This window comes from Mustela lutreola, chromosome 15 (genome assembly GCF_030435805.1).
Source record: "Mustela lutreola isolate mMusLut2 chromosome 15, mMusLut2.pri, whole genome shotgun sequence".
In the NCBI taxonomy this organism is placed as follows: domain Eukaryota; kingdom Metazoa; phylum Chordata; class Mammalia; order Carnivora; family Mustelidae; genus Mustela; species Mustela lutreola.
In genome coordinates, this window is record NC_081304.1 from 59956229 (window position 1) to 59971542 (window position 15314).

Below are 15314 nucleotides of genomic sequence, written 5' to 3' on the forward strand. Positions count from 1 at the left end.
CAAATTCATCTGAGTTCAAAAATCCCACTCTGAATACAGTGAGAGCTTGGAAGGGGCGCCTGGGTGGCTCAGTGTGTTAAAGCCTCTGCCTTCAGCTCAGGTCATAATCCCAGGGTCCTGGGGTCGAGCCCCACATCGGGCTCTCTGCTCAGCAGGGAGCCTGCTTTCTCCTCTCTCTCTCTGCCTGCCTCTCTGTCTACTTGTGATTTCTGTCAAATAAATAAATAAAATCTTAAAAAAAAAAAAAATAAGGAGCTTGGAAGTAGACAGGTTGCCCCGCCTACCAGATGTTAAGACTTACAGTGAAGCCACTGTCATTCAGATGGCTTGTTCCTGGTTTGGGAACAGACAGGGGACCAGTGGAGCAGAATCAAGTGTTCAGCAGAGCCGTGTGTGTGTGTGTGAGTTTGGTACGGGATGGCTTGCCTTGTGCAGCTGTGGGCAGGAAGGGATTGTTAAAGCATAGCCTTTTCAGGGGCGCCCGGGTGGCTCAGTCCCTTGACTGTCCGACTCTTGATCTCAGCTCAGGTCTTGTTCTCAGGGTCATGAGTTCAAGCCCCACATCGGACTCCATGCTGGTTGTGGAGCCCACTTAAAAAAATAAGTACCCTTTTTTTAAAGAGAGAGAGAGCATGAGTTTGGGGGGAGCGGCAGAAGGAGAGAGAGGGAGTCTCAAGCTAACTCCACACTGAACAGGGAGCCTGACGTGGGGCTTGATCCCATGATCTGAAATCATGACCTGAGCCAAAATCGAGAGTTAGGCGCCCCTACGTAGTTTTAAATATGGAATAAATTGAAATTAGCTTTCTACCTCATACTTTCCAAAAATTAATTTCAATGAATTAAAGACCAAAGATTGTAAAATCTTTAAAACTTTTAGATCCTAAGAAAGATGTTATTTGGGATAGAAAAACATTTAAAAAATTTTTCAAATTTAGGGAGCATGAACAAACGTGAACACGAGTGGGGAGAGATGGGGGAGGAGAGGGACGGGCAGGCTCCACGCTGAGCTCATGGGGCTCGATCTCCCAACCCTGAGATCATGACCTGAGCTGAAAGCAAGTCAGATGCTTAAGGGACACCACCATCCAGGTGCCCCCAAAATGCTTCTTGAATCAGAGACAGAAATACTGGGAAAGAGAAGTTGGACAGATTTGGCTGCACTAGAATATAAATCTTCCTTATTAAAAGATGCTGCAGAGGTTGCACAGAAAGGGTGTGGGCTGCTCAGTGCATGTGCCTGACAATGAGTACCCAGAGTCGGTCAGGGCCGCGCAGTCCGTGAGGGCCGGCCGTGGACAGACCAGTAAAGCACGCAGTGAGCCGTTCAGCCAGGAGGGAAGAGAGGCGTCCCGAGGGGAACGCGTTCGCAGCCTCTCGAGAGTATAAGTGTCGCCAGGCAGATGGGTCGCGTTTTTCCGCTGTGGGAGTGTGCAGACTCTCCCACTTCCAGCTGCCGCTGTCAGGTTGGAGACTCATGTGGCAGCCTGGGGTCCTTGGGGTCGTCATTCCCTCCCTTCACTTTGCCCCACGTTGCTGCTGTACCGTGGTCCTCTGTAGAGTAGCTTTGCGTGGTCGGCCCCACTGTCCAGCCATCACTTAGTTTCCTTCGCGGATGTCACTAACTGCTCATTGAGCCAGATACTTAGCCAAGAAGCAGCAGCAGACAGAGTTACTGGCTGGGTTCCACCGTTTTATGTCTGCCCCGTGGACTCCTGTTGTCGTCAGCTCAGTGCCCACCCCCTGCGGTCATGGGGACACGCTCACAGCGGCCCGCACCCGTCTGTGGTGCTCACAGCCCCCTGCGCGTCCCATGCCGGCTCCCGCGGCCCGCTCAGCCTTTGCCCACTGCTGACCTCTTGTGTTAATGGTCTAGGAGTACCGACGCCTGAAAACAGGTCAGCCGGCATGTTCACGCTGGGGGAAATAGGAAGTTGAAAGGCATGAAAATAACTTTGAAAGTGAAATTAGACATAGCCATTTGAAAACGTGGACATACATAAATGGCCAGAATTTTGGATGGATAATACATAAGACAGGGTAAAACAAGTGATTCACACTCTGGGGCAAGACTATTTTATTTTGGTTATAACCATTTCAGATTTTAGACTATCTTGTTAACATTTGAATATTAAACAGACATAAGGCGTTTTTAAAAAGAAGTGATTTTATTTATTTATTTATTTAAAGATTTTATTTATTTATTTGACAGAGATCACAGGTAGGCAGAGAGGCAGGCAGAGAGAGAGGGAAAGCAGGCTCCCTGCTAAGCAGAGAGCCTGATGCGGGACTCAGTCCCAGGACCCTGAGATCATGACCCGAGCTGAAGGTAGATGCTTAACCCATGGAGCCACCTAGGCACCCCTAAAACATGTGATTTTAAAAAACATTCACACTGGCCTTCAAGTTAGTGTTTATCACAGTACGAGAGTAGTTATTTTTCCTATCATGACTTCCTCTTTTTTCCGTCCAGTACGTGTGTCCATGAAGATGGGCCCTTTTCATAAATTCAAGGCATTTGGAACTACTACACCAGAAGTCAAAGAAAAGCACATTTACAAGAGTGTGGCACTACTTGCTATCTTTAGGAATTAGCTACTGTTTAAAGACCCCTGCACGACGCAGTGTTCCTGAGAATGTGACGAAATGGGTCCAGGCAAATGCTGCTCTGGGAATGCAGATTACAGCTGGCTGTTTGGGACACGAGGGACAAAGCTGTTGCATGTCTTCTCCGTTCTGTACTCACTTGGCAATATGATTACGGAGAACACCACTATTAATCATGTTGCTTTCCTACTTTTCTATAGCAACTATGTGTTTGTAGTGTAACTAAAAATTTCAACTTAACTTTTAAAATTGCACATAAAGCGTAAGTAGACGTGTCAATTATTTTCCAGCACATCCAGAACTTACCAGCATATCTGCAGCAGAAAGTGCAGTTGGTTTTCGTTTCCTAGAACTGCGTTTTGTTTCAGGTTAAGGAGCTGAATCATTATCTGGAAGCTGAGAAATCTTGTAGGACTGACCTGGAGATGTATGTGGCTGTTCTGAACACCCAGAAATCCGTCCTGCAGGAGGACGCGGAGAAGCTGCGGAAGGAATTGCATGAGGGTGAGCACGGGTTCTATGTCTTTCTAGTCTCGTCTCTAAGGAAAATCGGTACCGATTACAGCCAGTAACAAATCCCAGACTCCAGCATAACGGTGATGCACTTGAAGCTTGGCGTGTGGCTCACACGTTCTCCTGAGCGGCTGGGGCTGTGAGGGCCCCTCGAGATACGTGGGCTGTCAGCAGCCCCTCTGTCCTCGAGGACTCTGGGCATGAGCTCTGGACAGAAAGACAAGAGGGCTGGAAGCTCTGCTTAAATGGCTTTTGCCCCCAGACTCACTTTGATGGAGGTGGATCAGCAAGAGTGAGCGTGGACAGAGGGCGGGCGGTGTGCTCCGGCAGCCTCAAGTAGCGTCCTGTTTGTTAAGGACAGTTTTGACCTCCGGCTTGGTGGTGGAGTTCCACAGAAATGGACTCTGTTTCCTCTGGCCTAGGGAAGAAGGCTTATCTTTCCCCATTAAAATAAAGATAATTTTTTCTTTCTTTCTTTTTTTTTTTTTAAGATTTTATTTATTTTTTTTTTTTAAAGATTTTATTTATTTATTTGACAGAGAGAAATCACAAGTAGATGGAGAGGCAGGTAGAGAGAGAGGAAGGGAAGCAGGCTCCCTGTTGAGCAGAGAGCCCGATGCGGGACTCGATCCCAGGACCCTGAGATCATGACCTGAGCCGAAGGCAGCGGCTTAACCCACTGAGCCACCCAGGCGCCCTTTTTTTAAGATTTTAGTTATTTGTCAGAGAGTACAAGCTGGTGGAGGGGCAGAGGAAGAGGGAGACCCCCGCTGAGCAGGGAGCTGGACCTGGGACTCGATCCCAGGACCCTGAGATCATGACCTGACCCGAACGCAGGCGCTTCACCAGCTGAGCCCCCCAGGCACCCCTTCCCTGGCATTCTTAACCTTCTTGTGTCACGGACTCCTTTGGCAGTCTTGTGAAACCCTCTTAGGATCCTGTTTTTAATCCCTGAAATAGAAAATACAAAAGGAAACTCATGCATTATGAAACAGTAATGAAAACGTAAGTGACTGATCTTCCGGTACAGTAACACGTGTGCCGTTCTGTTGATGCGCTCACGGCCAAGGTTTGGTGGTGGAAGCAGTGCCGAGCGTTGGGGCTGTGTGGGGGTACCTGCGGCCATTGTGTGGAGACACGGCAGTGGCTCCGGCTTCCGTTGGCTGCCGGGTCTCAGGTGCTGTCCTCCTTCCTGGGCTGGGCTGGGCTGCCCGTACTGCGGGTCTTTATAGGAAGCAGTACATTTCAGGGAGAGGTTAGTGGTCACACACATCTACCATTTTCCTCCTCTAGATGCATGGACTCCTGAGGCCTTGTGCGCGTTGTGGGTTGTACCGGGAGCCCCTTCACAGGCGAGTTTAGGACTGGGTGAGAGTCCTGCGGTGAATACTGTCTAAGTCTGTCAGGTGCCGAGGGACACAGAGCCGTTCCGTCTGTAATTGAGGCTTGCGTGTTCGGGGTTTTCCCCCCAAATAGTGGAAAGGTGAAATTCTGTAAGCCCACAGTATTATTTCTTAAAATGTTAGGAGAATAACCCAAAGTTTGAGCAGGTCTTTGGTTTTCAGGAAGCACTTTTCAGATGTGGTGCTGCATCAAAAAGACACGCAGACTCTGAGAGCATCCAAAGAAATAGGACTTTCTGTTCAAATGACGTGCCCCAAGCCTTCCTAACTATCTGGAAAGTATCTGAGAAGTTTCATTAATGAGCAGGGCATAATTTCCATCTGGAAGCACACACCAAAACTAGTGCTTAACGGAGGAGAAGGTACAACGCAAGCAGCTGTGTGACTTGCAGCCCGAATTGGGAGAATTCGCCAAGTTAGTGCTGTCGCCTCCCTGGGACCGGCTTGCAGGTGCACTGAGAGGGGACCGTGCATGGGTGGGCTTCTTGAAAGAAGGTGTGAAGGGGGGCTGTGACCGACAGGTGTGTTTTTGTCTGGCGGCCAGAGACGAGCCTGATGTTCAAGGCCATTTGCACGTGCTACAGCAAGGTCACAGAGTGGGAGAAATTTGTTCAGCAAAGTTAGGATACCAGCGGCCACGGAGAAGTGGGAGCCAGATTGTGGGCTGCCTTAGGCTGATGGCTTGGGATTTACCAGATGGGCGGGAAGGAGCTCCTGAAAAGGTTTCTCTTTGGGCTTCCTGCCCAGTGGGGAGCCTGCTTCTCCCTCTGTGTCTGCCTCCCTCCCTCTCTCTCTCTCTCTCTCTCATCAATCAATCAATAAATCTTTAAAAAAAAAACAAAAACATTTTTCTTAAATAAAAGCTTTATGGAGATATAATTCACATGCCATGAAGCTCACTCTTTTCAAGGCTACTGTACTCAAAGAGCTGTGTACTGTTGTCACTGTCTGATTCCACAGCTTCCCAGCAGGACATTCTGTCCTCATTACTCGTCACTTCTTTTTCTCTCTGCCCTCGGCAACCTTGGTCTGTCTATACAGATTTACCTCTTCTGGGCTTCTGTGTAAATGGCATTATACAGTATGTGGCCTTGTGTTTGGCTTTCCTGAAGGGCTTGAAACTTGAGAGTGATCATACAGATTTTGTACTTAAGAAGTCCGTTTGACAGCGGTGTGGAGGGTAGGCCAGGGCACGAAGACGAATGGCAGGACACGTACCAGTTGTGTGAGTCGTGAGAGCTGGTCTGAGGCTGTTGGCAGATGAGGGTTGTGTCCCCCGCACCGGAGGGAGCTCGTAGCTCCTGTCACGGGGGCGGTGGGTGGGGTGAGGCACAGCAGCTGCAGTGGCTGTCTCTGGTTTCTGGCTTGAGTGACTGGGTGATGCCACCCACCGGTTCGTTGGTACAGGATGGCCAGGCAGGGGCATGTGGGCCGTATCTGCTGATACAGAGAACCTTCGCCTTGTCCTGAGCCATCAGAGCTGTGTGGGCTCAGGAGGGACATCTGGGTAACAGACTTGTCAGAGTGTCTCTAAAGACACTGAATCACGGTTACCATACTTGTGGCTTTCAGAGCAGTGTCTCCCAAAGGGTGTTCCCCAGAACTGCCCTTGTCACGTGAGTGGCACTGTGGAGAGGACTTGGTGTCAAAGGAGTTGGGGAACTGCTGTGTTCTGTATCCTCCTCCAGGAGAACACAGGCATGAGCACAGGTGCTGGGCTCTAAGTCCTACAGTGAAGGACCCTGTAAAAATTCATCTAAGCAAGGTTTCTAACACTCCCTGGGCACAGATCTCCTTTTCTCACGTGTCGCTGTTCCTGGGAGCACGCTTTGGGAGCCTGTGCGAGTGGACGGCTGCCCTGTGTCCAGTCGCTGGTGGCCCCTCGGTGCTTGTGCGCCGCAGAGTCCTAGCTGAGGTGGACCGCTAGCCGGACCTGGTCTAGGGGCCCCGGTTCCAGCCGTCGCCTGATGTTAAAACCCGGTGTTTCTGATTGGGGGTTCCCAAACAGTGTGTCATCTCTTGGAGCAAGAGCGACAGCAGCACAACCAGCTGAAACACACGTGGCAGAAGGCCAACGACCAGTTTCTGGAGTCGCAGCGTCTGCTCATGCGGGACATGCAGCGCATGGAGGCCGTGCTCACCGCAGAGCAGCTGCGGCAGGTGGAGGAGCTGAAGAAGCGAGACCAGGTGAGCCGTGCTGCGGACGCGCCCCCCGCCCCCTCACAGGCTTGTCCCGAGCCTGCGGGCCTCCGCGCCCTTTCCAAGTACACAGTAGCTGCGTCGGAGGGATTTTGCTTTTCAGCTTCTGTGAGGGCCTTGACTGTGGGAAAAGAACTTCTTTAGCCTTGGTCCTTTTTGGAAGCTGCGGGACGCAGCGGTTCACGGTTCTGAGAAGCTCTTTCTCCGCAGTGCTGTTCGGTTCTCCCGGACCACGGGATTTTGTGTATCCAGGTCCCGTCTTTGGTGACATGGCTCTGAAAGCCTCGTTGGACGGTGACGGCGCGGGATGGTTAGCTGCCACAGACAGGATTCCCGAGGGTGCCCGGAGAGCCTGCGTTCTCCTTACCTTTTGAAATCCTGTCTGAGCCACACGAGCCACACCCAGACACATCTGAGGTTGCAGATGCTTTGTTGTACACGCGAGGGGACGGAGGAGACTATCCCAGCCCCTCTCTTGGAGGAGCACGTGCGTCTGTCGTCTGGTCTTTGTGTGGAGGACGGTCCTCCCGGGCATGTATCCGCGATCAGAAGTGGGTGTCTGGTTGGTTCTAGTCCACACAGGGTACGTGGAACTTGCTGTCCTCGGCCCCGCGCTGGGGAGCTGACACTCCCTGCCGGGGTGGACACACTGTGACGGCCTCGATCCCTGGCCCCATCACACGCCCAGACGGCCTCGTGATCTGTGTTCTTTGTCTCTGACAGTGGTGTGTCCCAGCCTTGCCGGGTGTCACGCGGGAGCAGAGATCTCCTGCGGAGAGCCACGTGGGAGCTTTTCTCGGTGCCATAGATGTTGTTCAGACTGCCTTGTAGGACTTAGGTTGGATTTGGGTTCAAAAGTTTCATCCTTTTCAAAATTCCGGTCTTCTAGTTGTGACTCCTCCTCTTCTGGGTGTGCGGACACAGCAAGCTCAGGCTGAGGCTCTGGACTGCTGTCCGTGACCACAGTCGAAACGCTGCCGCCGCTCACTGACGGCCACTGTTAATGCCTGCCAAGGTTTTCCCGCATGTCTGTGCATGCTAAGGCTTTGCCTCTAAAGCTTCTGTCCTGAGCTCTCGGAGCAGACGCACTGACGTGCCCCAGCTGCGGTGCGGACTGCCGGCAGATCTGAGGTTCGAAGCCTGTGTCCCCCTCTTGCCATGCCTGCCCTCTTAGCCATGGCAGAACACTGGGGGTCCCCTGTGCGCCTGCCTCCCTGTCTTTGGAGCTCCGCCCCGCCCCGCCCCGCCCCCGGTTGGCAGACTCCCTGGTCTGCTGACTGTTCCAGAGCCAGTAGTGGTGCTTCTCGGCCCATTTCCCCTGCCCGTGCAGAGCACGTGGCACTGCTCCTGCAGAAGCTCATGCCCCCCCACCCCTGCCCTGTGAGGTGCCATGGCCATGTCCCCACGTGCCAGGCCGGGGCGGGGGACACTGAGGGGTCTGCTCGTCTGGTCGTGCAGCAGTATATGAACTTCAGCCGTTGCTTTTGCGTCTCACGTGAACTCGCCCGGTTTCCAGGGGCTATGCCCACCCGAATGCTGCCGGCGTCAGCAGGAGCATCCGCGTACAGCCCCGGGGCCCCATGAAGGAGGGGCTGTTTCGGGGTGCTTTCTCTTCACACGTGCTTCTTGGAAGCCGTTTCCTGGTTTCTCCTCCAGGCCGGGCTCCGTGCTCTGGGCCCGCAGTGGGAAAGCATTAGGACTGACGTCCTGACGCTGGGGCACAGCGAAGAGCCGCCAGCGCCCGGTTTTCCCGCAATTCTCTGCGCTCTCTGTGTGCTTGGAGCGGCCGCGGAATGAGTGAACTGTGAGGTGCAGGTTACCGGGGTGACGTCCGTATCTGTTTTCCTTAACTTTTAGGAGGAAGATGAGCAGCAGAGATTTCACAAGCGGAAGGACCCCAGCCAAGCGGACGCGGAGGAGGAGGGGAGAGCCCCGGCGGCGTGTGCTTTCCCACATGAGGAGCCTGCGGCCCAGCTGTCAAACGAGGAGGTAAGTTGATGCCGTCGTCAGGGTCGCCGTGGCCACGACGTGACCATGTGCGTGCGGGCGTGCAGGGCCGAGCATCCGAGGAGATACAGAGGAGATGTGTGTCCCCACGTCTGCGAGCCGGCAGGGAGTGCTCCGGAGACACCGGGTCCTCTCCTTGCGCTCAGCGGCTAAGACGCTCTTGCTTGCAGCGGTTCCTGGATCAGAGCAGAAGGGGACTGCAGGGCCGCCTGCTGGATCTTTTCGGGGATGACAGTAACTGATGCTGGTGCTTTGGGTTTTTCTCTAGAAGACGATCTCATTTCCCGAGTCACCAAACTCCCCACAGCACATGCTTGCACATCAGCTGGTCTGAGGCCGTGGGCTGTGAGGACAGCGGGTGAGGCCGGGGCGGCGGGTGGAAGAGGCGGGGGGGTGGTGGGGAGCCCCGGGCATGGAGAGTGCTGCTCCCGTGGCCTTGGGGCCTCTCGCGCCCTCCCCGCGGCGGCTGGAGCCTCTCCATCAGATTTCCTGTCTGCAGCCTATTGGCCTGTGGTGCCCCCAGCATTACTGTCCCCTTCCCTTATGGGCAGTGCAGCTGCAGCCAGGCCTCCCTCCTCAGAGCACACGGACTCCCGTGACTGGGAGTCACCTCCCACTGCTCGCCGTTCCAGCCACAGTCGCCGTCCTGTTCTGTTAGCGCGCCGGGGGCTGCCCCACCAGGCCGCCTGCCCTGCTCGCTGACCGCTGAGGTCCTCCCTCTCATCTTCAGGACGCGGGCTGACTGTTCCCGCCTTCGGGGTAAGAGCGAAGGCCCCCAGCCTCTGGGGCCCCAGAGGCACAGAAGGGCCTTCACCTCTGGGTGACGCTCAGTGCTTCCCATGCTCCCCGCATCCGTACAGCCAGCCCTGTCCCCCTGCCCCGAGCTCATGTGCCTCGCACCCACTGCCTCCAGCCCTGCCCCACCTCCCGGCTGGATCGGATCAGGGTCTGTTCCCACTTTGAGGGGTTCCGTGTGTCTGTGTGGTTGGCACGTGGGCGCTCAGCCCTGTGTGATCTGCTTCCTGGTCACTTAGGTTTCCATGTTTATGGGTGGCTGGACGTCAACGTTTTAAAAATATCCCAGTGCATGCTGACAAGGATGATGTAATTGTTTTTCTGCATTCTTTGTTTTGGGTCGTACACTGAGAACCACTTGGCCTGATTCTCCCGTGCATTTTTTAAGCGGTCAGACTCCCAGGAGAGTGTCACAGTTTTTGGGTACTGCCAAGCGTTATGTGTTTTTTGTATGCAGGAATGTTTGAAAATGTTTCAGACTTTTCAGAAAATATTTTAGCAGGAAAATGGGAAAGGGAGATTTGTTATAACATACAGTGAAGCTTTTATTTTTTTTTTTTTTTAAAGATTTTATTTATTTATTTGACAGAGAGAAATCACAAGTAGATGGAGAGGCAGGCAGAGAGAGAGAGAGGGAAGCAGGCTCTCCGCTGAGCAGAGAGCCCGATGCGGGACTCGATCCCAGGACTCTGAGATCATGACCTGAGCCGAAGGCAGCGGCTTAACCCACTGAGCCACCCAGGCGCCCTACAGTGAAGCTTTTAAAAAATATTTTGATTCTGTCTTCGTTGGTCTGTAGTATATATTGTACATAACGTTTTTTTCCGACATTCGAAGTATATTTTAGGTTTTCGGATCTGATCTTTTACGCTTTGTGGAAAACACTTGTATTGAGGCTCATGACGATTTACTTTTCCCTGTTGATGTGAGGTTCATAGTGGCCGCTTCAGAGACTGAGTTTTTTGGCTAAAGATGATCAAAATTTGTAGGGCCTGATATCTTCTTTTGCCTGATGCGTAGAGGATCTTTTTCTCACTATAAAAGCAAAGTATGTTTGCTGTGGGAAATGTGGAAAGTACAGAAAAGTTTTGCGAAACAAGGATAGCTTCGGGATGGTCCCCCTGCCCAGAGGTGACACCGCGTAGATCTGCTTCCATTTTGTTTTCTGTTCCCAGAGTTAACGTGTGTGTTTCTATTTTCACTTTTTAACCATGACCCATATTGTAACTCTCCATAATGTTTTATGTAAATTTTTTCCACTTAAATCTGTCTTGGAGGTTTTGGCACATCAGTAAATGTTTTCCCACAAGCGGTATTGAATCGCTGGCATGCAGAGGCCCCATAATCCCATCCTGGTTGATTTGTGCCCAGGCCTGTGGGTCCGTGCCATTGGAAGGAAAGTGTGATGTCGCTCACAGTGTCCCTAGCAGCAAGTCATGCACATCATGCAGAGCCATGTGCAGACGCAGCAATGCTGGATCGCAAGGCAGGAGCGGGAACGGGGACAACATGGGCCCCGGGCGTTGGGGACTCGGAGGGCAGGTGCGGGGCTGCGCAGGGCGGGCTGGTTGGGGGAATCCCGGTAGACTTCGGTGCAGGGTCTCCTCCGTTTCCCCACGCCTGGCGCCTGGTCGATTTAGGGTGGGGGTGCACTGGTGTGGGGCAGTGAGGGCAGGTAAAGGAGGCGGCTGGGCTGGATGCGGGATGGATCGGGTGTATGTGCCAGGCGTGTTCTTAGGCGACTTGTGTATTAATTGGAGGACCCAGGTGGCTTGGAGGGCCAGTCTCTCTCTGGCTGGCAAGGTCCTCAGAATGGGAAAAACATCGTAAAACATAGAAAACAAAGAAACAGGATTAACAGACTTCACGTGCTCATGTCTCCTGCCAATGTCCGATGTCATTCTCACTGCAGCCCTCTCAGGCTACTCCTTCCTCTGTCCAGCCGCAGTGCGGACGGAATCGGTGTTTCTTGGGGCTCTGGCCTCAGCAGCCCCTCTGGTCCGTAGACCCTTCGTAGGGTTGTGAGCTGCTGCTGTGACTTTAGTTCTCATTGCGGCGGTCACTCTCCAGCCTCTGTCTAAAGCCTTCTGCTCCCTGTGTTGGGTGGGCGTCTCCCCGTGGGCGTCCCCAGCACGGAGCTCCGGGAGTCCTCCCCCGACTCCTGTCCGGCTTCAAGCCCACACCTCGAGCTCTCAGCCCAGAGCGGGAGCCTGCCGTGTCACGCTGTGCGGTGTTCTGCCCGCCTGCTCGCTGGCACACTGTTTCTCATGAGCTGCACACATGCCGAGGTCGGGGTTTGCTCGCAGCTGTGTCCTGAGCGCCTGGCTTGGGCCCAGCACACAGAGGTCATTGGTGAATGCCCCAGGACTACGGAGGGAGCACGCTGCGGAGTGGCGTGTGTAGTGTGTGGCAGGTGCGTCTGCAACGCGCTCGCTCCCATCTCTGAAGTGGAGCGCGTCGTCTGACTCGGCCGTGTGTGTGTTGTCACGTTTCAGGAACACCTGGGCAGCGCCCATGGCTCTGCGCACTCGCTGGACGCGGACTTGCTGTTGCCGTCTGCAGACCCATTCGGCAAGTCGGACGCGGACATGTTTAAGGACGGACTCAGGAGGGCACAGTCTACGGACAGCCTGGGGACCTCCGGCTCGCTGCAGTGCAGAGCGCTGGGCTACAACTGCAAAGCAAAATCTGCCGGCAACCTGGATGAGTCGGACTTTGGGCCGCTGGTGGGAGCAGACTCGGCGCCCGAGAACTTCGACACGGCATCCCTTGGGTCGCTGCAGATGCCAAGTGGGTTCATGTTGACCAAAGATCAGGAGAGAGCCATCAAGGCCATGACGCCCGAGCAGGAGGAGACCGCGTCTCTCCTCTCCAGCGTCACCCAGGGTGTGGAAAGTGCTTATGTGTCCCCCAGTGGTTACCGCCTGGTCAGCGAGACCGAATGGAATCTCCTGCAGAAAGAGGTGAGCCGTCCTCCTGCTTTTCTCCCGCTCGCTCCAGCGGTGGGACACCCGGTGGCCATGGGATTGTCCCTTCACTAGATGGCCCTGGGGTCCCGGCATGCACATGTTGCCGGGAGCGGCCTTCTGCCCGAGTCCTGGGACCGACTGGCTGATCGCTCTGACTGTGCAGCACCCCCACTGCCCCCAAGTGCCCCCCCAGAGCGGCACGCAGGCAGCTTCATGCTGAAGGTACGTGCTTGCTCTGCCCTGTTGCCAGTCTTGGTGTTCTCCGAGACCCCTTCTGTCGTCGCTCCTTGCGATCTCGTCAGCAGTTCGTGCGTGAGTGCACGTCAGGAGGGGGCGGACACCACAGGAGGGAGAAGAAGGCGACGTTTCAGGAGGTTTATTTTCCTCTCGGACGTGTTTGCAAACTCAGAGGGACCAGTAGGAGCAAACTTGATGCCTTGCGCAGTGGCTTACGGGTTCACGGGGCCTGTGTTCTAGGGACATGGTCGCCGGCTCACAGGTGAGGGCTTTGTCGCAGGCCACAGAGTCGTGCAGGTTTGCCTGGTGACCGTGCGCATGGAGACAGGGGGCCAGGTTCTCGGATTTGCAGCGCTTTCTCTCTCAGGGCCCCGTCTCCGGAAGGAGCGGTTGAGCTCTGAGTGGAGCCGCCTCCCTCAGTTGCAGGAAGGACGTGTAGCTCACTGGTTGGCAGCTTGAGCTTGGTGCGCTGGTTCCCCGCCCGCAGCCCCTCATGGATGGCGTGCGGCTCTCGGCCTGGGACTGTGGCCTCTTGCTCTCCTGCGGCGCGGTGTCTCAGGGCCCTGGGCGTCCTCTCGTGCTCGTGTTGGTGTCCACCGTGTCAGAACCCCACCCTCTGTTGCCATAAATCCATGACGACGTTGTTTACCCTGCCCGGGCTTTCTGGGTAGTGTGGGTGGAACGACCCGTGCTGCCTGACGAGGGTCATTTTGGTGCCTCAGGTTCATAACGCAGGGAACAAACTCGGTCGACGCTGCGACATGTGCTCCAACTACGAGAAGCAGCTACAGGGCATTCAGGTTCAGGAGGCAGAGACCAGAGACCAGGTGAGCTGCTTGCGAGACCGGAGGGCCGTGGCGTCCTTCCCCCGGACACGCGGAAATAAGGGCTCCCTTCTCCCTTCTCTTGGGGACATACATCCATGTGACCTCCAGGACACCCGCTGCATTCCGCGGGGGGCACACCAGGACCTTTTGTCCACGCTCCCATGGCTCACCAGCTTCTGCGCTGGCCGGCCAGGCTCTTGGAGGGGCAGCGGCACCTGGGGTCCCCGCGCCCTCCCCTTTGCCCACGGCGGCCAGCTGCTCAGGAGCGGCCCCGCAGAGTGCCTTCCTGCGGCTGGGACCTGCTAGGGTGGGGGGTCGGGCGCTGGTGCTGCGCCAGCCAGAAGCTCCCAGGCGCATCCTCTTAACCCTGCGTGGGCTCTTCACTGCTGTTGCCCGCTTCTTGTCACAGACTTGCTGAGCGGATGGGGGCGAGTTCTCAGGGGCAGGGGATGGGCAGGTCCCTCTCCAAGCAGCGTGTCTGACGGCGAATTCTTGAGGACACTTAGGGAAGGGGAGTCTCCAGAGAGTGGGCTTGTGAGAGGACATAGGAGGAACAGATGATTTTTTCCTTGTTTCCAAATTATTTGATTATTGTAAAGATTGTTTCCTTAGTTGTCTTAAAATTGATAAGCAGGTTAGGAGGATGGCTTGATACGTCCAGATGCCACCGCCATTCATTTCCTCCGGGTGCACTGCTTTCCATGTTGGAAACACTTTCTAGGGACGCGGGAGGGCCTCGCCGTGTGCTCAGGGAAGTTGTCGCTCGAGCTAGGTGTGTTCTAGAGCCAGAGTGAAAATTGGGAGAAGAAATGGGAGAGGGTGTTCAGGGATAGGAGAGGTGCACAAAGGAACACTTAGGAAGGGGAGCGCTGTGTTCCGGAAGCACGGCCAGCTCGGGGCTGTGTAGGGGAGCAGGAGGGGAGACGACGCTGCAGAGGGAAGGCAGAGTGAGGTCACGGGGGAGCGTTGCTGGTGGACGGCACCTGATTTCTACCCTGAGGGCCTTGGGACGCCTTTAGGAATTCCAAGTAGGGAAATAACACAGTTTGACGTTGGTCTCACAGAAGGTGCATAGTGTTAGCGTGGGTGCAGGTGGGAGGCAGCGGACAGAGCGGAGTAAGGGCCCCGGCATGCGGGATGGGACGGGGAACGACCTTCCCGCACGAGAGCACATGTGCGAGGCCGCCTGCTCAGCCCAAGCCAGGCACTGCCCTCGAATGCCGCCGGCCTTTCTGAATGGACAAGTGCGTGCTGTTTCTCGGGAGGAAAACAGATGAGCTCTTTAAAATCTCTGGAGGTCGGGCCTTCATCTTAGTGCACAGAGGCTTCCGTGGAGCCACGTGTTCACCGGCGTTTGCCGTCCGCAGGTGAAGAAGCTGCAGGCCATGCTTAGGCAGGCGCACGAGCAGCTGGAGACCACGGCGCGGGAGCGGCAGCAGCTGGAGGCCGCCCTGAGTCGCAGCGCCCACGACGCCGGCCACCAGGTACGTGGGCTGATGGCGCCGTGTGGCCGCAGGCAGTGGCTCTGGACCCCAGCCCTGGTCTCTCGGCCGAGACCCCGGGTCTGTCTGTGCCCAGGGAGTCAAGCTCCCTGCCCGAGCTTTCTGTGGCCGGCCCTCCAGAGCTGGGAAGCGTGGCTCTGTGCTCCGTGGCTGTCCGCGGGCTCGCATTTTCTACCTTCAGCAGGTATTCCTGCTGCACACGCAGAGCTTTCTGACGGGAGTGATGCTTTTTATTTTATTTTATTATTTCTTTAA

General features: G+C 55.0%; 1 protein-coding gene across 6 annotated transcripts in view; it reads left to right on the plus strand.

Annotated features, from left to right (window-relative positions):
- RABEP1 (rabaptin, RAB GTPase binding effector protein 1) overlaps positions 1 to 15314 on the plus strand; it is a 182330-nt gene that overhangs the window by 150869 nt on the left and 16147 nt on the right. For all 6 annotated transcript variants that reach the window (XM_059148980.1, XM_059148978.1, XM_059148976.1 and 3 more), the window contains 6 exons: positions 2976 to 3111; positions 6532 to 6710; positions 8580 to 8711; positions 12020 to 12487; positions 13453 to 13557; positions 14925 to 15041. In XM_059148980.1, the coding sequence (XP_059004963.1) occupies positions 2976 to 3111; positions 6532 to 6710; positions 8580 to 8711; positions 12020 to 12487; positions 13453 to 13557; positions 14925 to 15041 (1137 nt within the window). The remainder of the gene's footprint in view (positions 1 to 2975; positions 3112 to 6531; positions 6711 to 8579; positions 8712 to 12019; positions 12488 to 13452; positions 13558 to 14924; positions 15042 to 15314) is intronic.